The sequence below is a fragment of the Solanum dulcamara genome, chromosome 11 (assembly GCF_947179165.1).
Source record: "Solanum dulcamara chromosome 11, daSolDulc1.2, whole genome shotgun sequence".
NCBI classification, from domain to species: domain Eukaryota; kingdom Viridiplantae; phylum Streptophyta; class Magnoliopsida; order Solanales; family Solanaceae; genus Solanum; species Solanum dulcamara.
Genome location: NC_077247.1, coordinates 50,798,977 through 50,823,919, shown reverse-complemented (window position 1 = coordinate 50,823,919; position 24,943 = coordinate 50,798,977). Strand labels below are relative to the sequence as shown.

The 24,943-nt window shown below is 35.3% G+C and overlaps 4 protein-coding genes across 8 annotated transcripts; 3 read left to right on the top strand and 1 right to left on the bottom strand.

Annotated features, from left to right (window-relative positions):
* Positions 1 to 6,404: 6,404 nt before the first annotated feature.
* LOC129874477 (protein SET DOMAIN GROUP 40) lies at positions 6,405 to 9,372 on the top strand. The gene is made up of 6 exons (XM_055949768.1): positions 6,405 to 6,664; positions 6,750 to 6,900; positions 7,512 to 7,643; positions 7,795 to 7,935; positions 8,154 to 8,420; positions 8,697 to 9,372. The coding sequence occupies exons 1-6, from the start codon at positions 6,516 to 6,518 to the stop codon at positions 9,342 to 9,344; spliced, it is 1,488 nt and encodes a 495-aa protein (XP_055805743.1). The 5' UTR covers positions 6,405 to 6,515; the 3' UTR covers positions 9,345 to 9,372.
* Positions 9,373 to 10,187: 815 nt separating this feature from the next.
* LOC129874363 (uncharacterized) lies at positions 10,188 to 13,738 on the top strand. Its single transcript, XM_055949635.1, has 4 exons — positions 10,188 to 10,675; positions 12,421 to 12,504; positions 12,592 to 12,681; positions 13,175 to 13,738. The coding sequence occupies exons 1-4, from the start codon at positions 10,265 to 10,267 to the stop codon at positions 13,436 to 13,438; spliced, it is 849 nt and encodes a 282-aa protein (XP_055805610.1). The 5' UTR covers positions 10,188 to 10,264; the 3' UTR covers positions 13,439 to 13,738.
* Positions 13,739 to 16,840: 3,102 nt separating this feature from the next.
* LOC129872965 (sucrose synthase 7-like) lies at positions 16,841 to 21,208 on the top strand. The gene is made up of 15 exons (XM_055947925.1): positions 16,841 to 17,163; positions 17,268 to 17,422; positions 17,527 to 17,719; positions 17,813 to 17,931; positions 18,008 to 18,224; positions 18,384 to 18,479; positions 18,563 to 18,736; positions 18,825 to 18,941; positions 19,027 to 19,193; positions 19,357 to 19,581; positions 19,670 to 20,236; positions 20,325 to 20,463; positions 20,557 to 20,648; positions 20,926 to 20,949; positions 21,057 to 21,208. Exons 1-15 carry the CDS (start codon positions 16,930 to 16,932, stop codon positions 21,070 to 21,072), a joined length of 2,535 nt encoding a protein of 844 aa, XP_055803900.1. The 5' UTR covers positions 16,841 to 16,929; the 3' UTR covers positions 21,073 to 21,208.
* Positions 19,236 to 24,513, bottom strand: LOC129872966 (DEAD-box ATP-dependent RNA helicase 21-like). 5 transcript variants are annotated; one of them, XM_055947931.1, is made up of 3 exons: positions 20,748 to 24,513; positions 19,890 to 20,184; positions 19,236 to 19,532 (listed from the first exon to the last, which is right to left on the bottom strand). In XM_055947931.1, the coding sequence occupies exon 1, from the start codon at positions 24,363 to 24,365 to the stop codon at positions 22,254 to 22,256; it is 2,112 nt and encodes a 703-aa protein (XP_055803906.1). In that variant the 5' UTR covers positions 24,366 to 24,513; the 3' UTR covers positions 19,236 to 19,532; positions 19,890 to 20,184; positions 20,748 to 22,253. The 5 variants fall into 5 exon arrangements, with proteins under 5 accessions (XP_055803906.1, XP_055803905.1, XP_055803904.1 ...); XM_055947930.1 differs by having other exon boundaries at positions 19,236 to 20,184; positions 20,748 to 21,050; positions 21,846 to 24,513; XM_055947929.1 differs by having other exon boundaries at positions 19,236 to 20,184; positions 20,735 to 24,513.
* Positions 24,514 to 24,943: the final 430 nt, after the last annotated feature.

The window sequence follows — 24,943 nt, the reverse complement described above, 5'->3', positions numbered from 1 at the left end:
CTTTTTTTCTTTATTAATTAAATTTTCTTTTATTAACTATATTTTATACTAATTAATTATTAACCACTCATACGATTTTTTATATTTTTTTTCTTTATTAATTAACTTTTCATTTATTAACTATATTTTATATTAATTAACTCCTAATTAATTATTAACCACCCATCCAATTTTTTATATTTTTTCTTTTCTCTTCTTTATGAATTAATTTTTTATTTATTAACTATATTTTATATTAATTAACTCCTAATTAATTATCAACCACTCATCCGATTTTTAATATCTTTCTTTTTTTTTTCTTTATTAATTAATTTTTCTTTTATTAACTATATTTTATATGAATTAATTCCTAATTAATTATTAACCACTCATCCGACCCCCCTACCCTAATCTCTTCTCCACCAAAATGGGGAGAAGAATTCTTCTTCTTCTTAATGGGTTTTGAAAGAAAAAAAATTCAAGATTCAAAATGGGGATAAATGGAGGTGGGTGTGAAGAAAAAAAGGGTAGGTGGGTGTGAAGAAGAAAAGACGTGGGAGTGAGATGATTTTGATTTTTAATTTTTTTACTTTAATGAGTTTTAAAAGAAAAAAAATAAAGATTTAAAATGGAAAGTAAATGGAGATGGGTGTGAAGAAGAAGAGGGTAGGTGAGTGTGAAGAAGAAATGACGTGGGAGTGGGATGATTTTGATTTTTAATTTTTTTATTTTAATGAATTTTAAAAGAAAAAAAAATAAAGATTAAAAATGGAGAGCAAATGAAGATGGGTGTGAAGAAGAAGAGGGTAGGTGAGTATGAAGAAGAAACGACGTGGGAGTGGAATGATTTTGATTTTTAATTTTTTTACTTTAATGAGTTTTAAAAGAAAAAAAATAAAGATTTAAAATGGAGAGTAAATGGAGATGGGTGTGAAGAAGAAGTGGGTAGGTGGGTGTGAAGAAAAAAGGACGTGGGGTGGGTGATTTTGTTTTTTTTAATTTTTTTACTTTAATTTTAGTCTGACGTGCCCTTGTTTTATTTTTTTGCCACGTCAGTTGTAGGATTAATAAATTTACTTTTAGATAGCTTAGGTGTGTAATAGATCGTCATGATAGTTTAGATGTGTAACTGACTTTTCGGTACAACTTCAGAGAAAATTTATGTTTTTTCCCATTTTTATTTTTAATGAGATAATTCATAGTTTCTCAAATATCTATAAATTGTTTTAGACCATAAACTTTTAATATTTTTTTAAATTTCTTATCAAAATTAAATAATGTCACGTGAAATAAAACAGAGCGGATAATTTTTTATCGGGCAGAACACAAAGAAGTAAAATTTCATAATATGACCCCACTAGGCCACTAGTGTATTATGTCTTAAGTTTTTCTAGTAACACAAAGCAGGATCCAAGTATATCCAGGCTCTTTTTGTGTAAGAGGGCACATTACATATTATCTGCCAAAATGTAACATTTCATCAATTGAAGGTATTAGAAGTTTTGTTGGATAAGTAAAGCAAATTGGCCTAATCCCACCTTTGTGGTATACATAAAAGACCCCATTAGCTAAACATACATAAAAGACCACATTAGCAAAACAACTTAGAGTTACATTTATTTTCCAAATAATAATTTGATAAAAGTTGAGGTCATATTCATTATAAAAGAGTTTCAAATAATGCACCATTAACCTTATTTTATCAAGGAAATGATGAAGTTCAAAGCACAAGGTTGAAATATTCATATTTAGATCTTAATTTGATTGTGATTACTTAATTTTTGAAGAAAATAAAATTCACGTATTTAAAAACTATATAAACATATTGAAAATCACGAGTTTCATAATTTAAGAATACTTATTATGAAATTTTGCAGTTTAAAAAATATTTGACTTCCCAAATTGAAATAGCGTGATAATAATATAACAATTCTATTTTTATTTTGTATTTTGACATGTGGTAGTACCTAAAATTGTTTGTTAATTCTCTTTTGTCTAATAGTAATATGAACATTATTGAGTCCATTAAAAGTACCAACTTTAGTAATGGGCTAAGAAGATGTGTGTCAAAAGGACACGTGTAAATCATAGCCCAATCAGTGGAAGATAACGTTATCAAAATAAAAGTGGGAAAGCTGGTTCAGATGTACACGTGGCGGTTTATAATTGGATGAAAAACTCTTACCTTTACCCCAACTATGAGTCAGAGAGGGCCCACGGACTAGAAAGTGCCAATTCGTAAGTCAAGTGGACTGTGGGCCCTAATGCGGGACATAGACCAGAAGGTCCGAACTGAATTTGTCTTAATTTAAAAAGGGATATTCGCGTAAATGTCTGTATTTATATTCGTCTTTAATATTTGCTCGTTAAACTTGTTGATCTGTAAATTTTGCTTTTGAGAGCTTACGTAATAAAAAATGGTACAAAATATTCTTGACAACATACAAAAAAATAATTTCAAGACATAGTTTAGAGATAAGTTTATTGACATAAATTATCTCATAATCACACGATATGTCCTAGATATAAGTAGAGCAGCATAAGTTATGTCTCAAGGCAAACTCAAAAATATAAGTTTATGGCCTAAGTTATGTCCGAGAGCATAAGTGCATTGACATAATTTATGTTTAAGGAATAAGTTAAGTTGGCACAGGTTATGACAGAGGGCATAAGTTTAGCGACAAAAGTCATACCTTAACACCTATCTTTTAAAATCTTGTCTTGCAAATCATATATTGTTGAACTTATGCCTCAAGAAAATATTTTCTAGAAAAGTATGCCAAATGAAATTAGGTTAAAGTTAAAGATACTTTGGCTCATAATTTTTTTACTAAACGAGTAATAGGGCAAAAAATAAAAATCACAATTTTAAAAGATAAAAAATAAAAATCAATGCAGAAGCTAGATTTGAAAAATGAAATTTTAAGCATGGTCCAATAAAGCCCACTTACGTATGCGCGTGTTATCCACAACAAGTTGGGTTGAGGCTTATCGCGGCTCTATATTTGACACGTAGCAGTTTGCACTTCCTTCACTTTTGTAGTAATTTAATTTGTTTGGCAGATACAAATACAGTTAGGGCCATTCAATTCAGCGGTGTGGGAATTGGGATGGCAATATATAATTTTTTAAATTGTTTTTTTTTTCAACTTTTTTTTTGGGGGGTTTGTGAAGCAGAACTGTTTATGCCTCATTAATAATTACTAATATAATATGAAAATGGAATAGCAACATTTTGGAGATATGAAAAATGAAAAAGGAAATCATTTTTAAAGAAACAAAGCATCAATTTGACAACTGATCAAATAAAATTATGTTGCTCAGTTAAAGAAATGTCATTTGAAATCAAAGGAGAATATCCGATATTGATGACATGAATAAAAGGATGTTATTGTAAATCATAGAAAAAGTAAGTATTACGACATCAAATTTGAGGTGAGGTTTATGCAATTATCCATTTTATTTTTCAGTTCTAATGACTTTAATTTGTGGGAAACATTTTATATATAATACAATTTTAGAACTTTTTTCTTAATTAAATCAAGGATACAATAGTCAACATACACAACAAAATATAAATATTATTCCATAGTAAATAATTTGCATTTGGTCTAACTATATTACAAGCTTCTATTTTTACTATCTTAATCTAATTATGGCAGACAATCTACTTTCCGGTAAAAAGTATTGGGGACATTTTAACTTAGTTCTATTAATTTTTGTGGAACCTTTTGAAATTTAGAAATTTAATTTTTGGTATGTTATTTACGTGCACGGTTCTAAAAGAGTACGAGCAGGGGCGGACCCATGTATAGTTAAGGGTGTTCATCCAAACCTCCTTCGTTAAAAAATTACACTGTATATATAAGATAAAAATTTAAATTTATGTGTATATATTTAACATTGAACCCCTTGAGCATAAGCCAAAGGATTAGCTCAGTGGCAAATGGGGTTCAATATTTTGCTTTAGCTTGTCTCAGCTCGCGGGTTTGAATCCGAATAAGCACATTTTTTTTTCTGATTAGCGTGTTTAATTTTTTTGAACCCCCTTCATAAAATTTCTAGGTCCGCCACTGAGTACGAGCCACCAGAAAAGGAACGCTTTGGCTCTCCTAAACTTTGTTGAAAAATAGAATCATCCATCTATTCATTCTGAAATTTCGATAAAGGCTTATTATGCTTTTTGTTTTTTTGTTTTCCAATAGTGTTTGGATTCTACATTGAAGTTTCAATTAATTTTGAATCGTGCATTGTAGGTTCATTCGAAAGTGACGCTCATAATAGAATTTTTTCCATATCAAGATTCAAATATGAGACCTTTAATTAAGAATAAAACAATTTCACTACTGCATCACAATGCATTTTCCGGGTTGTACCTTTAATTTGCTGTATGTTATTTATTTGAACGCTTCTACATATAAATTCATCTCGCTAAAAGTTTCTTCTATATATGTCTCATTGCAACATGGAGTATTTTTATAATATAATTTTTCAATATCTAATTTTTTTCAATATCAGTTTTAGTGTATTATATTTTCTAATTTTCTGGTATCAATTAATGGTATAAAAGAATTTTACAGATCTTAAAAGAAATATTAGATTATTATTATTTATAGTAAATAAGATTAGTAATTTGAGCAGTGATGCGTCATATAAACATTTATAACTAATCAAAATAAATGCACATAGTGTTAGAAATTTTTTCTCTATTTATTGGTATATATAAAAGTTAGTAAATCCCTTGTAGCTCCTCAAAATATTTGTCGCAATTTATTTTTTGAAAGTTAAACTATATGAATTATGATTAATATTTTAAAATATTTTTTGATCATATCAATATCTTAAAAGATTGCAACATACATATAGTCCCTTCATTTTGAATGTCTAAAATTTATTTTTAAACTATTAAATTAATCTAATTTAATTTAGTTTCGAAAACTAGTCAAGTCAACTCTCAAGCAGCAAAATATAACAATTATTTTGAGACGGAGGGAATACTAGACAAAAATTTATGAATAATTCGAACAATGCATTAACTATATACTATTCATTTTGAAAAAAAAAAGGTTAGAGAACTCCTTGTTTAGAACTAGTGGATTTCCTTTATAGATTTCTTTTAGATAATTAGATTTTGGTTTGAGATGTTACATGTTTAATTTTCTTATTAATTTCCCATAACCAAATATTTTATTGATGTATTGAGCCTTTCACCTATATATGATTAATCTGTCTTTCCTACCCATAATCGTGCTCTTCTTAAGGTTATTTAATTATTTGGAGAGGGTGTTCAAGTTACAATTAGTTCAAACAAATCAGAAAAAAATAAATAGGATACGTGTTATATTATTTGAAGACTCGTTGCTCTTTTTTTTTTTACCATTGGAATTGAGTGGTCAATATTTCATTGTGACTATATTGTCTATATATCCATGATGATTCGGATTAGTTTGGTGGAAGAAAATTAAAGAATACAACAGTTGAATTTGAAATTTTATTTCAAGGAAAAATAAAGTGGTCTATTGATTGTTGAAAGTTTGGGTTGAATCTAACCATTCAGAAATATTGGCATAAGTATTGGAAGGTTGAATATTAAATTTGAAGTCATTTGTAATTGATTTGGACTAATATAGATCAATTTTGATGCAAAAATGTGTTGATGAAATTCCTACACAACATTGTTAGAATTTATAGCCAAATGTTGACAATTCTTTAAATTAGTTGCTAATTCTTTTGATTCTTTAAGATTTGTGATAAAACAGAGTCATTAATCAGAAATAATGACGATCCGTCAAAATTTTGCTACCAAATTCTAGCCGCGAAATTATTTTACATTTTGTTTAAACGAGGTCAAAACTTAAATAGAAACATAAATTCATATTAAGAAATTCACATAAATAATCTTTCATCAAAATAATTGTCAATATAAAATAATATATAATTTCTATATATTTAATTAGCAAATGTAATTATTTTTTTAAAAAATTACTTAAAAGAGTACTTTTTAATAAATAATTGCTGATTTTAGCGATATTTTATTTATTTATTACCATTTATAACAATACATAACAATACTATGATAAATCTGCACTATATATTAAAATTGAATTATACATGTAATATAAATATATTATAAGTGTTTTAAAATATATTATGTCTGCTTAGTAAAAAATTGACACAATATATTATAATTATATTAAAGTGTGTGGTAAATGTATTACCTATTAATAAAATTTGTATTATAAATTATTTTTTGTAATACATATTAAAACTATATTATAAATATATTATAAGTATTCAGCAAAAATAAAAATATTATTACTATAAATAATAAATATTTTTTAAATATAATATATCAATGTAAGTTTCCCTTATTTTTGACCTACGGGCTAAACGTGTGACTTGCCAAGTAATATTTGTGCCATTAGCTTATGGACTTGGGCCCAGTTAAACTGAATTGGTCCAGTAATCCGGTTTGCCCTTGAGCATTTTCTCTAGACAAATGAAACGGAAAAGCCCAGTTCCACAGCAAAGCCGCCATGGAAGAAGCTGAAGCATTGAACCTGAAGAACTTCCTGAAATGGGCATCGGAGCTGGGAATCTCAGACTCTCCTTCAACTCCTACAACCCAATCCGATTCATGTTTGGGAAACTCCCTTGTTGTCTCTAATTTCCCTGAAGCCGGAGGGTATATATTACTAATCACAACTCTTTTTTCTGGATTTTCTTTCATGAATCTGACGAGGAATGAATGATTTTTTCAATTATTGAAGGAGAGGTTTAGCAGCAGCTCGTGATATTAGGAAATGGGAATTGATTCTTAGAGTTCCAAAGGATGCGTTAATGACTAGTCAAAATCTTATGATGAACGATTATGCATTCTCCATTGCTGTCAAGAAGCACCCTTCTCTCTCCTCCACACAGGTTATTGTTCTCTTAAATATGGAGTGTAAGAATTAGAACTTGGGTTTTGCTTTGTTTTGGACTAAAGGCAGGTACTTTATGTGTTTTGGAGGTTTATATGATCAACTTGTAATGTGAAGTTAGCTCAATGTGTTGCTAAAAATCTTATATATATGACCTAGATATAAAAGATTACGGGGAGCAATAAATTTACAGTTGTTCTTGAAGCAAATTGATAAAACTCTGTAGCTTAAAGTTTCTCCAATCTTGTTCTCTAAGCTACTCTTCCCCAATTAACTGTTCTATTTTGTTTGTGTACAATATATTGTTAAGAGTTGAAGTTTCGTTATATTTATACAAGAGTTTATAATGTACTGAAGTGGGTTTTTCAGTTAACAAGTGGTGCTCAGTGCGTCAATTTAAGAAGTTGTATTGAAAGGCTGGACCTTTACGTTGAGTCTGCAGTTTCTTCAAGTGTTTAGCAAAAGCTTTGCGGGGTTGGTTGTGTAAAGTGAATCAAATCTCCATAGTCAGAGTGGTTAACACTTGTTCTACTCTCTGTTTTGTTTGGCAAGTAATGATGGTTTCATTCAATTTGATGTCTATGCTTTTTGAACTTATTCTTACTGCAGATATTGGCTGTTGGACTGTTAAATGAAGTGAACAAGGGCAAGAGTTCTCAGTGGTGGCCCTATCTAAAACAGTTCCCCCGCGGCTATGACACCCTTGCAGATTTTGGAAAATTCGAGATACAAGCATTGCAAGTTTGTAGCAATCCCTACAAGTTAAAATGTATTTTATTGTTGGAAAATACTTCTTCTGTTCACTGCATTGCTAATGTCCATCACAAAGCATCATAGTTGACTGAAATTCACCATTAAAAGTCTTCGTCTTAAATTTCTCCAATACTTTTAGATTGATGATGCCATATGGGCTGCACAAAAGGCTTCTGAGAAGGCTGAAGAGGAGTGGAATGAAGTAACTCTGCTTATGCATGAACTCAAACTCAAGCCACAATTTCTCACTCTTAAGGCATGGCTCTGGGCCTCTGGTTCTGTAAGTATGGAGTGAACTCCCAAGTGCTAATCTGGAATAAAACTGTCATTTTTTACTTAAGTGTTTCTGATTAGAAATCCCTAATCATTGCAAGATACCAATGCTGTGTTTGATTTGTGATCCATCTAGCACTCTTTGTCACGATATACTTGAGCACTATTGTCTATCAATTACTTGGTATATTCATGTTTTAACATGAAAAAATTTTCTTACTGAAGATATCCTCGCGCACCATGCATATACCTTGGGATGAAGCTGGATGTTTATGCCCTGTGGGAGATTTCTTCAACTATGCAGCACCTGGAGAGGAAACATCTAATTCTGAAGATGGGGTTGCTGGAAAGGCCTTTTCTTTGCAAGAAGACGCTATGCTTGAATCAGGAACTGAATTGGCCGCTGCCCATAGGCTAATAGATGCTGGATATGAGAAAGACGTTTCTTCATACCACTTCTATTCTAGAAGAAACTACCGGAAAGGAGACCAGGTGATTCTGAAATGCTTCCTTCCTTCTAATACTTTTTTTTTTCTGTTTGTGTGGCATTCAGTAAATTTATGAAAGTGGTTCCTTTCCATTAATAAGTTGTGTATGGCGGATGTTGTATTACTTGATATTATGATATTAGAACTAGAAAAATGAACAGTGCTTGTATTGCATCGAATATCCTGTGTGGTTATCACGGCAGTTTGCCATCTCATTTTGAATTATGTTTCTAGTTTGAAGGAGTTGCACTGATGCCTCTAGCTTGATTGATTACTGCAGGTTCTTCTAAGCTACGGAACCTACACAAATTTGGAGCTTCTTGAACACTATGGATTTCTTTTGACTGAGAACCCAAATGAGAAGGCCTTTATACCTTTAGAACCAGATATGTATTCCCTCTGCTCATGGGAGAATGAGTTGCTATACATCCAGCCAGATGGGAAGCCATCCTTTGCGCTACTATCAACAGTGCGATTCTGGGCAGTCCCTAAAACCAGTCGCAGGTCTGTTGTACACCTTGTTTATTCGGGAAACAGACTTTCAACAGAGAATGAAGTTGTTGCAATGAGATGGCTAGCAAAGAAATGCAGAACAACATTGGATTTTCTTCGAACAACTGCTGAAGAAGATAGTAATTTGCTTGCCATCCTCGATGAATTTGAAGATATTCATAAATTCTTGGAGATTAAAGAGATGCCACCACCACTTGCTAGTGAGCTTTGTGCTTTTATTGAAAGCAAGAATTTGGTCAGTGAAGGAATATGTGCCATGTCAAGTGTAGCTAGAAGGTCTATAGAGAGATGGAAATTAGCTATTTTGTGGAGATATCTCTACAAGAAAATACTTTGCAATTGCATTGTGCATTGTACTGAGGTAATTTATCATATTGTATCTCAAAGAGATTCAATACAAGGAAATCTTCATTGAGCCTGCGTATTTGCATTCCAAATCACATTATTCCCTTGATAAAATGATGAGAAAACTCTATCGTGGCTCAAACAGTGATACTTAACCAGGCCCACTCATATTGACAGCTCCACCACTTTACCTCTCAGTGATACTTCGACTATAAAGCCGTGAAGCAATATAATTTTTTCTAACTTTAACTTTTTCGAACAAATTAACCAATTCCATCATGCTAATCCCCATATCTTTTTTCATATGGGTTGTTACTATAGTATTAGGCTCGTTTAGACATACAAGTTTTTTGCGTTTTCGATTCTTTCTCTGAAAAAAATGGTGTGGCTATATATTATAGTCAAATTTTCAATGAATATAGCCAAATTCATGTCCAAACTCCTACTTTTTCTATCTAGACCTCATTTTAATCCCCCTCAATTAGTCATTATGCCGGTTTAACCATTCGAAAGGTACAACATATTTGAAAGCAAAAATAGAGAGGAGTATTGTGTTTTTATTTTGACAATACTCAATAAAAAAGGAAAATAACCTTACTTCAAAATCTTAAAGTTATGCATTTTCTTTTTCAATATTATCAAACGCGAGTTCTTCAAAGCTTTCTCTAACAATATAAATATGTGGTACAAGATAGAATTTGAGAAGAAATCCAGTTAGGAACTAAGTTAAGCTAAAGGATGATTTTCAATAATTTTCCTCTTCTTACTTACGAACAAACCAAATTAAAAAACCCCAAAAGGTCGTGAAGGGACCAAAACTACTTAAAAACGAAACTTACAATCTTAAAGTGTAAACAACATAAACTTGTATTTAAACTAATAATTGGACTAATGTGTAATAAAAGTAACTACAATCAAATCAAGAGTAGTACGAGGCAACTTATAGGCATGTCGTATCACATTGCTCAACTATAAACCCTAGAAGTAAAAATGTTGAGAAGAAGAATCACTTCACTACTATCATCGTTTTCACTCCAAAATGTTCCAATCTACAGCGAACCCATCAAGATTTCCCAACCCATATTCACATCTTTACAAAAGTTTCGATTTTTACAATTTTCTCAACGCCCCATCTCCAGCATTGGATCATTGGGGTACCAGTTTCGCAGAGCTTACAGTCTTCTGAGCCTAAACGATTTGCAAGATAACAAAGGTTCTAGGAAGCAGAAGACTCGAAAAGGAAGAGGTATCGGGTCGGGTAAAGGAAAGACGGCTGGTCGAGGACATAAGGGTCAGAAAGCTAGAGGGACATATAAGTTCGGGTTTGAAGGTGGACAGACCCCACTTCGTCGCCGTGTGCCTAAACGTGGGTTTAAGAACCCATTCAGTCTCACATTTCAGGTATTTTACTCTTGAGTGGATCCGGATATCGGTTTGATTTCAGCAGTTGATTGATTTCGTGCTTATAGCTGGCATCACGTCAAAGTTCAAATTTTAATTAGTCTGAACTATATAAGTTTCTAGTTGCTTGCTGATAGAGTAATGGAGGAATTGTTCCATAATCAGGGTTCTACATGGAATCAAAAGTAAGTAGGACATGTAAAATGGGAGTGACAGGTTGGATAATTTGTTAGTTTGTTAGTGTTTTATGTGAAGGTCGTACTGAATTAGCTATTTGGTAGAATGCTATTGCGTATGTTTTAAGCGACTTTGATTTGGATGCTTGGAATTAGTTACAGGATGAGTGTACCTGATGTTCTGAACAAAGATCTTAGCACCCTTTTGAAGCTTTGATCAGATTATAATTTATAAACTAAGTGATATGCATACTTCATCACTATGTAAGTTTCAGGGGCAACTTGATATAACGGAAATCTGAACTGAGGTTCAATATCATGGAATTGTATAAGTCAAATTATAAGTACTAAAAGAAAAATGTTAACATATGGAAGGTCTCAAAGAAGTAACATTGATGTTCAAAATACCTATGCACTCAAATTAAGAAAAGTTGAAAGGAAGTGGCAACAAGGTTGACCAAAAAAATAACATAGGGCCATTTGGCAGCTGGCAGTTCAAATTGCTCAAAATAAAGGCTGTTGCTCGATGGATCCTAAATCTTAAGCAGTATCAAATTCTTGAAGATCAAGATATTTCGCTTATACGGAGAATGGACAGATTGCAACGTCATCAGTCCATAATAGGAGTCACTCTTTCCAAGGTCAAGCAACTGAGAATGGATTCTTTAGTCTCGCTCGTGCAAGTGCTATTCTTTGCCTTTGCCCTCCTGGAAGTTGGATTCCTACTCCTCTTTCACCACAATATGTTTCATAGCCATCCTTTTTAGCACTGCATTACAAGATTGCAGTTATTCAGCATTTTGTTTCATAAATGAAACTGAATGGCATTAACAGGGGAATGGAGAGATTTATAGTTATCATACCTTATAAATTCATGTGCATTAGCACGAATTGCAGCTTTCTTGATTTCAGAATCTGTAGCTTCTTCTTTCCCATAAATGATATTGTTGCGTATTCCAGCAAAAAAGGGTAGGTTCCTGACTCACTAGCAACACGTGATCTTATCTCCGTCATCAATCAGAACTTGTCCCTTTATTGGATCATAGAATCTATCTATCTAGCCAATAATGGTGAATTTTCCAGAACCACTTTGCCCAACAAGTGCTACCGTTTTTCCGGATTCATTTTTTCAGATTCATGCCTTGGAAGACTGAGAAGAGAAGCCAGTCATAGTCTCATGATTGATCACTGCTTCACTTGCTAGCTGAATTCCTTCACCCTGTGCCTTTTGGGATCTTTCCGACATTCTTTTCATCAGAACACTTCGCGAGTTGAAGCTTGCTATGAGTAAAGGTTGTATAGATATTAGTACAACTTCTACCTAAATATGTTGTTTGCACCATACACGCGCCATCAATTATCATGTCAGGAGGAGGCACGTCTTTTTGTTACTAAAATTCCCCCCTTTTTGGATGATATATGGTAAATACGTCACTAATTATTTTGTCATTGAGTAAAGATATGTGGAAGATTTGTTTGGTTATTAAAACCATGATGGCTGTAAAACCTTGGAGTACTGTTAGTGGTTATCTTCTGATTAATTGTTCCTTGTTTATGTGCTCCATGCAGCCGGTTGGGTTGGGAAAGATTGCAAAGCTGATAAATGCTGGGAAGATTGACTCGTCAGAGTTAATCACAATGAAAACTCTAAAGGTAATTGAAGCTTATGGTGTAACAATAGCATTATATTGCTTAAGCATTTAGCACCTTCCTTTACAAATCAACTTCTTGTGCCAACAGGATTCTGGTGCAATAGGGAAGCAAATAGAAGATGGAGCCAGGTTGATGGGGCGTGGAGCTGAACATATTCAGTGGCCCATCCATCTAGAGGTAATATTCAGTCAAGACTATAAATATAGCCTTTTTTATTCTTAGTTTGCTTATATTTTCTTTTGCTCTTGATTTGCTGTAGTTTTTCCTAATTTACTTTTGTTTTACTCTATTATATTAAATTTGGTATTACACTTCATATAAAGTTCATTTGGTGGAAATAACATCAATTACAGTTTGCATTTGAGTTGCTAAGTGGTTCTCGACTTGTACTGCTATTTATAGTAAATGTGTTGCAAGGTAAAAGTATTTGTAAAAGCTCACGTCAGTTTAGCACTTACAGAAATGTGCTGTGTACCTCCAAAATATTTATTGGGGACGGGGGATATTTTCTTGTTCCTTAGAGATGGATATGTTTGGCATGATCCTGTTTTTTCTCTCTTTGTTTATAGTATCAATTTGTTGAGATAATATGCATCATATTTGCTTGCTAAAATGGCCAATGATGTCTGTCATCTCAATGTACTTATCCAACATCAACTGTTAATGACAGGTCTCAAGGGTGACCGCTAGAGCTAAAGCAGCCGTGGAAGCAGCGGGTGGGTCTGTAAGGAGAGTGCATTACAACAAACTTGGGTTGCGGGCACTACTGAAGCCTGAGTGGTTCGAGAAAAAGGGCAGGTTGCTCCCAAGAGCAGCAAGGCCTCCACCAAAACTGAAGGATAAGGTGGATAGCATTGGGCGGTTGCCTGCCCCAACCAAGCCACTTCCTTTTGCAACTGAAGCTGCTGAGTCCATGGCCGCTGCCCCAGCTTGATAGTGACTAGCTTTCTTCATGTTTTATAGATCTAGGTTCCATTGCAAGGGAGCAGTTTTTGGCTTCATGTAGCTTCCCTACTGCCTTTATACTGGTTTTGAGTGTTCCCCAATTGCCATAGATATTCAGAAATAAAATCTATTCACTTACTGAAGTTTTTGAGTGACCTAAAGTTCACTCAAGCATGTAATTTCTTAGGTATTTCTGGATTCTGGACTGTAACTTTTGCTTCTTTAGGTCGAAATTGAGTGTTAATATTTCATTCCAAAAGCAGGCATATGAAGATGAAACTTTTCTCTAGAGATGGATCTCTTTTCTTCAACATTCCAACATATTACCTTTTCTATTGATAAAGCTTTGATGTTCTGAAGATGACAATTTGTATAATGTTTAGAGCAAATTGGACTCGTTAATTAATGGTAAGATTGATTTCATCTAATGTTTGATTGGTCGTAAATCATAAGTTCTAATAATGTTGCCTCAATATTCTGACTGCTTTGCATATTTAAAGATTATGTGAAACAAGAAAGGAGATAACTCAAGAGAGTCATATCTTGAAGATCCTGTAATATATATCTGCTGTTGTCTTCCACTCGCTGGCATGGGCCGGCAGGTCTGATGCTGGCTTACTGCTCCAGCATTGTCTTGTCATTCACGATACATTCTATTATTCTTCTGGTGCTGAATCTATGTGAAGGTGTATTGTTCACTTCTTTTCCTTCATAGTTTCCTATTATTGTCTTGGTACTGTTTTTTGGGTAAAGGTTCAGTTTTTGCGGGAAGAAGCTGATAATTTCTTGAGGAACAGACACTAGTTATTTGCCCTCATTGTCAAGTTTCTCTACTAAACAGTAGTTGAAAAATGTCTGATGATAAAGTTTCTCCCTTTGAAATAGTATCCAAAATTACAGATTATAACTTAAATGGGTCTAATTATTTAGATTGGAGTAGGAAAATCAGGGTCTACTTGCGTAGCATTGAAAAGGATGACCATCTTAGTCCAACTGATGAAACTAAAAAGGCTTGGATGAGAGATGATGCTAGACTGTTCTTGCAAATTATAAACTCTATGGACAATGAAGTTGTTGATTTGGTTCATCATTGTGAATTTGTTAAAAGAGTTGATGGATTATCTAGAGTATCTGTATTCTGGCAAACGTTATGCGTCTCGACTTTATGAAGTTTGTAAGGCTTTCTACCATCCTAAGAAGGAAGCTAAGACGCTCACCACATACTTCATGGAGTTCAAGAAAATTTATCAGGAACTGAACATGCTTTTGCCATTCAATACTGATATCAAGGTGCAACATGCTCAGAGGGAACAAATGGCAATAATGAGTTTCTTAGCGGAACTTCCCTCTGAGTTTGAGACTGCTAAGTCACAGATACTCTCCGATTCTAAGATCACTTCTCTCAAAGTTTTCAGTTGGCTGCTGCATACAGAGAGTACTCTATCCAATCAGCAAACCAATGTAGTAGTTGCAAAAGAAGGAAGAAATAATGCTAGAAGAAACTATTTTGTGAGTTAATTCTTTTGGTTCTCTCCTTTTCTTAAACAATTTGATCCCTAATCTGCATCAAATTTATTACCTTGTGGCATAAACTTTTAACAGAAACTATTTCGTGAATCTGTCTGTAATTCATCGATGGGACATGCTATGTTAAATGCAGCTTCAGGCAATGTAAGAATGTTTTTTAGCTGGAAGAGAAGCTAATGTTGAAGCTGCTGCAACATCAGCAGTTGAATGGATGGAAGGAAGAGTATCAGCCCGGTATCTACGTTACATTGACAGTCCTGCCAAGTGGAAAGAAGGGACTCAAGCGATTCAAGTTCAGGTGTACTTTCTTTCATAAGTTGTATGATACAGAAATTTCTGCCTTTTCTGCCTTTTTGGTTTGAACAAGGATCATGGCTAACAAATTGGAAGGAAGGGTTCCCTCACCATTTAAATGTTAAGACATGAAAGTTATTAAGCTAACCAGAATGCAGTAAGAATATTAGTACCAGTTATGATATCATTTTCAATAAGAATATTAGTACCAGTTATGATATCATTTTCATTCTCATTGTTCATAATACAGTAATTGAAATTGAACTCCAAACTCAGAGTTGAGTTTTGCAAGTTGAGGGAACCAACACTTACAAGGGTAGCATACAGTATTTTGGCAGCGTGTGTGGATACACCTACTGTCCTAAGCTTGAACTCTCTGCATATCTGTGTGTATAGTTACACACACACACACACACACACACACACACTGCTAGCTCTTATTAAGTCTTGATTAAAATCCTCTCTCACTTTAAAGTCACCTCATGAGCAAAGGAGATGTTATGACTTAATTCTTGATCCACCTCTGCTTATGGTATAATTATATTTGCCAATGATCAGCATCCTTTGTTAATATGTTAAACTGCTTACAAAATGTTTTTTTCGTTAAATTTTCTAGTAGGAAAAAGTTTACTGAGGAGGAAGTAGAGAAGTGGTGGAAAGAAAACAGGCTTTCTGTCTACAAGAATTATGATATTGAAAGAAATTGGTAGCAGTTCCCTTTTTCTTGCCAATGTAAATTGAACATGATTACAAAGGTGGTTCATGTTAGAGAAGGGATTTAATCACTTAATGTGCTTAACATGTCTTATATAATAAGTTTTATTTCCCGTCATATTTCCATATGCTAATAAGAAATCTCTTGATAAAATGGCAGATATTATCATATTGTTACAATGAACTTAGCCAACTCTACCCATAACATTCAGGTTTAGAGTTGAATTCTCAAATTCTTTTGCATGGTATTAGAATCATACTCTTCTAGTAATTTATTCTGTTGCTTTGGGTTTTCTTTCTCAATTCACTCTATGGAGTCGTTTTTGAGCTTTAAATTCTCAGCGTAACCTATCGAGTATCGAACCGATTCCCTCTATGCTAGCTCCTTAGCACGTTGGACATACTTTCTCTATTTGTTGAGAATATTATATAGTGCAAAATATATTTACAATCAAGTAAAGTAAAAAAGCAATTATACGTAATCCTTTATAGTTATATTGAGTGGCAACTTCGAAAAAAGTAAGTTACATACCCTAACAAGTTAAGCGAAAACAGAATGGGGATGGATATAAAGGTCCTTGGCTGTCCTCATGATCAAGATTGCTATTTTGTATGTCCTTATTGGTTTCCTCATAGTCTTTCTCATTTGGTACAGTTTTTTTTTTGTCGTGAGAGAGTGAATATTCTCATGGCTTGATCATCAATCAGACAGAAAGAAAAGAATGATACCTAATACCCAAATGACAAAAATTCCTTTCTTTACTTATTTCTTTAGAAGAAAGTTCTGCTCTTTCTCCCTCTTCCTTTCCTCTTTACCTTGTAAGAGTTCATCTTTGGCTCTTGTTACCTATAAATTCCCAAAAAATCTCAACAAGAATCACAAGTAAATAAAACCAATTCTTTGTGTAAATATCAATACCTTAAGCTTTTAGAACTTTGCCAAAAATGGCTGCTACACCAGCCCTGAAGAGATCGGAGTCCATAGCTGATAGCATGCCAGAGGCCCTAAGGCAAAGCCGGTACCACATGAAGAAATGTTTTGCAAAATACATAGAGCAAGGCAAGAGGATGATGAAACTTCATAATTTGATGGATGAATTAGAGAAAGTAATTGATGATCCTGCTGAAAGGAGCCATGTTTTGGAAGGCTTACTTGGCTACATATTATGTACTACAATGGTATAGCAAGAACCATATGCACTTATAATAGCCTTCTTACATTGTTTCCAGATTTTGCAGGATATACATTTGTCCTTTATATCTTCTGTGATCAAATTTTGCAGGAGGCTGCAGTTGTTCCTCCCTACATTGCCTTCGCCACGAGGCAGAATCCAGGATTCTGGGAATATGTAAAAGTCAATGCTAATGATCTTTCTGTTGAGGGTATTACAGCTACAGAGTACTTGAAATTCAAGGAAATGATGGTTGATGAAAGCTGGTATAGAATACATTGCAGATTTATCATACCTTCTATGGTTTTATACCTTCAATCAGAAAATTGAACACTCATAAGGATTATCTTTGTGTGAACATGAAATGCAGGGCAAAAGATGAATATGCACTGGAAATTGATTTTGGAGCAGTAGACTTCTCAATGCCTCGCCTGACCCTATCATCTTCAATCGGAAATGGTCTCAGTTATGTTTCCAAGTTTCTAACTTCAAAGCTAAATGCTAGCTCCACGAGTGCACAGTGTCTAGTTGACTACTTGCTCACGTTGAACCATCAAGGAGATGTACGTCAAGCAAAACTAAACTTCATAAATGACCACTTGTTCTAAGAGGAAAAGATGATTCATTTAACAAATTTCATTTATGTTCAACTGCAGAAACTGATGATCAATGAGACACTCAGCACTGTCTCAAAGCTTCAAGCTGCATTGGTTGTAGGAGAAGCATCCATTTCTTCCTTACCAACTGATACACCCTATCAGAGCTTTGAGCTAAGGTTGATTTGCTTTTTCTATACTTCCTCCCCCTTTTGGAATGCTACAAAGTACTTAGTGGCTTCAATTCTTGTACAGATTCAAAGAGTGGGGTTTTGAGAAAGGATGGGGTGATACAGCTGAAAGAGTCCGAGACACCATGAGAACACTTTCTGAAGTGCTTCAGGCACCAGATCCATCAAACATTGAGAAGTTCTTTGGAAGGGTTCCAACTGTTTTCAATATTGTATTGTTCTCTGTCCATGGATACTTTGGCCAAGCTGATGTTCTTGGCTTGCCAGACACTGGTGGTCAGGTAAGCATCTAATAGCTTCTGAACTTAACTTTACATACTTCAGTGTAAAAGAATTTTTAAACTATCAGGTCACCTAGAAGATAATCATAAGTAAACTCCACAAGAAATGGAATTAGATACCTGCTACAATAAGTTAAATCAATTGCTTTTGATCAACAGGTGGTTTATGTTTTGGATCAAGTCGTAGCTTTAGAAGAAGAAATGCTACGGAGAATTAAACAGCAGGGGCTCAATGTTAAGCCTCAGATTCTTGTGGTGAGTTCCTAGACAATCAACATGACCATGCAAAAAGGTAGAGGTTGTTTAGAAAACCTAATAATCATATCTTGATTGCGCAGTTAACCCGGCTAATCCCAGATGCGAAAGGAACAAAGTGCAACCAGGAACTAGAACCAATCAAGAATACAAAGCATTCCCACATCCTCAGAATTCCATTTAGGACAGAAAAAGGAGTGCTTAATCAATGGGTTTCTCGATTCGAAATCTACCCTTATCTGGAGAGATATACTCAGGTGTGTATTTTTATATCAACCTTGCTCATCCAAACAAGTGTTTTTTTTCTCTCCTAAAGTGACATTTTTTTTGTTGCCTTGATTAAAGGATGCTTCTGACAAAATTATCGAGCTAATGGAAGGCAAGCCTGATCTAATCATTGGTAACTACACTGATGGGAATTTAGTGGCATCATTAATGGCTAGAAAACTTGGGATAACTCTGGTAACTTTTCCTAATCATATTCGATAGTGTTTCTTTCCCAAGTTAGTGTCTTAATGTCCACTAACCTAGACCATCTATGTACAAGGGAACAATTGCTCATGCTCTGGAGAAGACTAAATATGAAGATTCTGATATCAAATTAAAGGAACTCGATCCAAAGTATCACTTCTCTTCCCAATTTACAGCTGATTTGATTGCAATGAATTCAGCAGATTTTGTTATCACAAGCACATATCAAGAAATAGCGGGAAGGTAAGAACTAGAGCTAATAAGTAATGCATTAACATAAAAGACTGAGCTTGCTAATTAGAGTTGTGCTTTCACTACCATCAAATACACATTACAAATCCAGTAATGTATTTGCTCAAATTATTGAAACTTCATGGATCTCATTCTTATGTGCTAACATTTGCAGCAAAGACAGGCCAGGGCAGTATGAAAGTCATAGTGCATTTACCCTTCCAGGGCTTTATAGAGTTGTTTCAGGCATCAATGTCTTTGATCCTAAATTTAACATTGCTGCTCCTGGAGCAGACCAGTCAGTATACTTCCCTTACACAGAAAAGCAGAAGCGTTTGACTGATTTCCGCCCTGCCATTGAGAAACTTCTTTTTAGTAAAGTGGATAATGATGAGCACATGTAAGTCTTAGTGCTCAAACTTCAGTTTAGTGCCAGTAGGAACATCCCACAGTTCTACGTATTAATGCTTAACTTCTTTCAACTACAGTGGATATTTAGAAGACAGGACGAAACCTATTCTCTTCACCATGGCAAGGCTGGACACAGTGAAGAACACAACAGGACTAACTGAATGGTATGGCAAGAACAAGAAGCTCAGAAGCTTAGTTAACCTTGTTGTGGTTGGCGGTTCCTTTGATCCTACAAAATCCAGGGATAGAGAAGAAGCAGCTGAAATAAAAAAGATGCATGTGCTGATAGAGAAATACCAGCTTAAGGGCCAGATTAGATGGATAGCAGCTCAGACTGACAGATACAGGAATAGCGAACTCTACCGCACAATAGCAGATTCAAAAGGAGCTTTTGTGCAGCCTGCTTTGTATGAAGCATTTGGTCTTACAGTCATTGAAGCAATGAACTGTGGATTACCAACCTTCGCTACCAACCAAGGTGGCCCTGCTGAGATTATTGTTGATGGGATCTCAGGCTTCCATATTGATCCAAATAATGGAGATGAATCAAGCAACAAAATTGCCAATTTTTTCCAGAAGTGCCGGGAGGATCCTGAGAATTGGAATAGGATTTCAGCCCAGGGTCTAAAGCGTATATATGAACGGTAACTACAAATAAGCCACTGTTCAAACTGCAGAGAGGTATATATCTTGTCGAAATTTTCTTAATCCTTTAATCCTGATATTTTGCAGTTACACATGGAAGATATATGCAAACAAGGTATTGAATATGGGGTCAATCTATACTTTTTGGAGGACAATGTACAAAGATCAGAAACAGGCAAAGCAAAGATACATCGACACTTTCTACAATCTCGAGTTTAGAAACTTGGTATATTGCGGCATGCCTGCATGACATTATATTCCAAATATCCTTATGAGATATGCTTTTCTTATTTTGCTTCCTAAATTACACTTACTGCAGGTAAAAGATGTACCTATCAGAATTGATGAAAACCCACAAGGACCAAAGGAGAGGACCGAGAGGGTGAAAGTTAAGCCACAGTTATCACAAAGGTATGCTCTAAAATTTTTGCCCACAGTTCTTCAAGAGACCTAGAATATTCTAGTACTAAATTAGAATCATACAGCAAACAGCTTACTTCTTCTATTCACCTTTCTAAATCGCCGGTTATGTCAATCAAGTAGACAATCAACAGATTGTTTTTTTTCTTTCCTATGCTTGATTGTGAATACTCCTCCATTGTTTATGGGGTTGTCTTCCTTCATTGTTTTTTCCAGTACTTCTTTCCGTACAACTGTACTGATGTATCCAATTTTTCTATGGTACCAGGCGCTCACAATCAAGGTTGCAGAAGTAAGATTTGATACAAATGCTACTGCATGAATCACAGATGTATCTATTTCTTTTTCTCCCCTCCCCTTTTGAGGAGGTAACTAATGATTTGAAGTGTCATCCTGCAGGTTGTTTGGATCATGAAACAGCCAGACATGATACTTGTTCCAACATTGTCAACAGGAACACACAAATAAAGAGAGAGCATAACTTTTATAAGTGTGATTTGTAATTCAATTTCAAGACAGAATAAATGAAAACCAGCAGTGGTGGTGTCTTATTTGCTTCAAAATTCCAGTTTGATTGCTTAAATCTTTCTTTTGAATATTGTTGTTGTAGTGTTTACTTGCACAAGAATGGATATTCACAGCACGCAATTCCTCTTATTCACAAAGTATAAATTACAACTTCAAGCAATAATGAACACAGACATATTACAGAAGATATTTCAGATTTCAATCACTTTTTCTCAAACAGTAAGTTGGAAAAATGATATGACAATCAAAATCTTAAACAGAAATAATGCCAGCTTACAAACTTGGGTGTAATGTCTAGCCCAGTTTTTTTAAGAAAGGAGGTTGAAATGGTGGAGCATAACTTAATAGACAGACTAATGAGAGTGCATTCTTTTCCCTTTGCCAGTGAACCACACTACTTTTGCTTTCCTCACTTCATATTTATCTCTATTCATTTTAAGGATTTTCACATAGTTAAGTAGTAGAGTAAGCAAGGGATCTTCACATTTGAGTGAAAACTGTGGATTACACAAATTAAGAAGGTTAAGTGCCAGGCTAGAAGGAGTTGAGGCAAATGAGAACTGGAGAACATAACACTGATAACGTAAAACAATTACAAAAGGAAGTTGATTATTTCTACTAGAATATGGATTGGATTAAGGAATAATTTCATAGGCGTACCTGTTGTCCGAGGAATTTGCCAACAAATGGCAATAAATTTTATCCTTCAGCATGTCATCAAACCAAGGTATTTAAGTTCCTGGGTCTATCCTAAGATAAAGTAATATAGAACAGAAATACAATAAATGAAAAAGAGTTTACAGGAAGATCTTTGGTAAAGCTTAGCTCTCGACAAACCAAATCAGAATAAGAAAGCAAATCCCTTCAGCAAAGCTGACAGTACACTACTTGTTAGTAACAAAATGAACTCATTACCAAACGTGTTTTACCACTTCACTTCCATTATGTTTGAACCCTCCACTATATCTACTAACTCCATTCACCCACCTAGCTCCATTTTTCAGCAGACACCATAATAGAAACTCCCAACACTTGACCCCTACGATAGCATATGTAGCAATTCCAACTTTAATGAACAAATACAGTATCATTCCGCCTAGGTGGTCTGTCGGGAATACTTCCTGGCTTGAACTTCGAAGCCTCGTGCCTGGCAAGTTCTGGGGGAACAGGACTGTTGCTTTGTGTGAGCATTTGCTTAAGATCATAAAAGACTTCAGTATCCTGCATGGTCAAGAATGTTGTGGCTACACCCGTCTTTCCTGCACGACCTGTACGTCCAATACGATGGGTGTATGCTTCAATATTGTTTGGCATATCATAGTTTATCACATGGGCCACATCAGGTATATCAATACCACGACCAGCAACATCAGTAGCAACTAACACATTGTACCTCTTGGTCCTAAATCCTTCAAGGCTGATTTCTCTCTGCTCCTGTGACTTTCCACCATGCAGTGTGGTTACCCTGTAGCCGTTTTTATCCAGATTCTTGGCAACAAAATCAGCCTGCTTCTTAGTGTTGATGAACACAATAGCCGTCTTATCTCCAAGCTCATCCAGCAATTTCTGCAACTTATACATTTTCTCCGATTCCTTTACCATGAACACGTGCTGAGTGATCAGGTCAGTAGTCTTTCCAGCAGTGCCAATAGTCACAACAACAGGATTTCTTAAGTATTTTCTAGCCAGCCGCTCCACAGCAGGTGGCATGGTAGCACTGAACATATATGTGGTTCGATAAATCCTCTTCTCATCAAGCTCTTCATCCTCATTCTCCGGTTTCATGTTACTTGAAGGCATAGCATCCAGTACACCAACAACTTGAGGTTCAAAACCCATGTCAATCATACGGTCAGCTTCATCAAGAACAACATAATTACACTGGTTCAGAACACAATAGCGTCTCTCCAAGCAATCGAGAAGTCGCCCAGGGGTTGCAATCACAACTTCACAACCTTGCCTAATCCTAAAACCTTGCTCCTCTATGGACTGCCCACCTACAATAGAAACAACTTTGATACCCAAATAATGTGCAAACTTGACGGTCTCATCCTCAATTTGTTGAGCTAGTTCTCGTGTGGGGGCCATTACAACGGCATATGGACCCTCCGCCTCATTCTCTTCACTCAATGGAGGAAGCCTAGTGATATAAGTCAACATTGGGAGAACAAAAGCAGCAGTTTTACCTGAACCAGTCTCTGCAACGCCAATCACATCACGCTGTTGAAGTCCAAGCGGAATGGCAGCCATTTGTATGGGAGATGGCTTCTTGTAGCCAGCCCTGTCAACTGCCTTGAGTAACTCAGTAGTTAACTTGCTCTCGACCCAATTCCTCATGGGACGGGGTATCCTCGACCCCTTGTAGGATATATTGTGATCCTCCCTGAATATCCTCCAATCTCTCTCCGTCATTTCCTCCAGCTTCTTGTCTGACCAATGGCGGTCAACTCTCATGTCAAAAGTGTCATACATATCGGCATCCTGTTCCTTCTTCTTCAGGGCAGCTGCTTCTACGGCAGACTCCTCAACGCCATCCTTCTTCCAGATCTCCTCCCGCAGCTCCCTCTCATTCTTGGCAGCAAGCTTCTTCTGCTCCCTTCGGTCCATTCCAGCACGGAATCCGCGACCAAAGAGCAAGCGGGCTTCGTGAGGGTTTTGGTATAGAGCGTTCATGTCGCGAGATGTGTCCTCGGTATTCTCCCAGTCGAAGGAAAATCGGAATTTCTCACTAGGTTTAATCACCCGCTTCTTAGGTTTTTTGGAGCCGAGGTACTGCTCTTTGATAGCATCAAGCTCCTTCTCTCGCTCTCGCTCTGCTAATTTGTCCAATCGAGCTCGCTCTCGTTCCTTGAGCTCTTCGTCACGCTCCCTCTCGCGCTTCCGGCGCTCCACCTCCCGGTCTCTCGACTCCCTTTCTCTTTCTCTTTCTCTGTCCCTGGAGCGATAGTGGTCACCCCTACTATCTCTATCACGATGATCCCGTTCATGTTCGTAGTCGGTGGAGGAAGGGCGGTTGTTACCCTGTTGTTGGAGAAGCTGTTCGGCACGTCGTTTCTGTTCGGCGATTTCTTCGTGGCGGCGCTGAAGGGCTAGCTGCTCTCGCTGTGCTTTGGTGAGGAAGACGGGTTTCTTCGACGGATCCGGCTTGGTGGTTCCGAGCAAGTCCACTGATCGACTCATATTGTCGGGCTGATGCAGATAGGGTTCTTGTTGAGGTGAAAAGTCGTGATACTGTTTTCTCCTTCTGATTACCGATTAAGGTCTTTGTATTCTCAAAAAAAAATAAAAATGTCTGTGTATTCTGTAGGGCACAATAATTCATTTGAGTTATTCAGGGCTCCTATGTATACATCACGCTTTTAACACCTGAAAAGGGCAAAAATTGTTTTCGATGGTAATCGTGGTCTTTCAATTACGTGCTATCTGTCATCTCTCGCCAATAATAACAATGATATGTACCAAGTAATTTTATACAAGAAGAAATCACTTACACTTTGTTTGGATGGTTGTTACTAATTGTATTGCATTATGTTGCTAGTTTCGATATAATATTTATTTTGATTGTTAATTAAATTTTATTGTATTACATGTTTAAATTCATTGTTAAGTAACGACGAAAAATCATATTTAATGTAAAGACCGATGGTATGATAATGTCACTACCTCAATATTCTCATCTTATTTTGTCTTTACTTATTATTTAATAATTTTATTTTATCTTTTACTCTGTCTTTTCATAGTAGTTTTACCTTATACCC

What these genes read in the sequence shown, in the direction of transcription:
- LOC129874363 (XM_055949635.1), top strand. Translation starts at nt 10,265, where the DNA reads ATGTTGAGAAGAAGAATCACTTCACTACTATCATCGTTTTCACTCCAA. An exon ending in CATTCAGTCTCACATTTCAG is followed by an intron (nt 10,676 to 12,420) that starts GTATTTTACTCT and finishes TGCTCCATGCAG; the next exon opens with CCGGTTGGGTTGGGAAAGAT. An exon ending in TCACAATGAAAACTCTAAAG is followed by an intron (nt 12,505 to 12,591) that starts GTAATTGAAGCT and finishes TTGTGCCAACAG; the next exon opens with GATTCTGGTGCAATAGGGAA.
- LOC129874477 (XM_055949768.1), top strand. Translation starts at nt 6,516, where the DNA reads ATGGAAGAAGCTGAAGCATTGAACCTGAAGAACTTCCTGAAATGGGCA. An exon ending in TCGAGATACAAGCATTGCAA is followed by an intron (nt 7,644 to 7,794) that starts GTTTGTAGCAAT and finishes CAATACTTTTAG; the next exon opens with ATTGATGATGCCATATGGGC. An exon ending in ACTACCGGAAAGGAGACCAG is followed by an intron (nt 8,421 to 8,696) that starts GTGATTCTGAAA and finishes TGATTACTGCAG; the next exon opens with GTTCTTCTAAGCTACGGAAC.
- LOC129872966 (XM_055947929.1), bottom strand. Translation starts at nt 24,365, where the DNA reads ATGAGTCGATCAGTGGACTTGCTCGGAACCACCAAGCCGGATCCGTCG.
- LOC129872965 (XM_055947925.1), top strand. Translation starts at nt 16,930, where the DNA reads ATGGCTGCTACACCAGCCCTGAAGAGATCGGAGTCCATAGCTGATAGC. An exon ending in TGCCAGACACTGGTGGTCAG is followed by an intron (nt 18,225 to 18,383) that starts GTAAGCATCTAA and finishes TTTGATCAACAG; the next exon opens with GTGGTTTATGTTTTGGATCA. An exon ending in ATCTCGAGTTTAGAAACTTG is followed by an intron (nt 20,464 to 20,556) that starts GTATATTGCGGC and finishes CACTTACTGCAG; the next exon opens with GTAAAAGATGTACCTATCAG.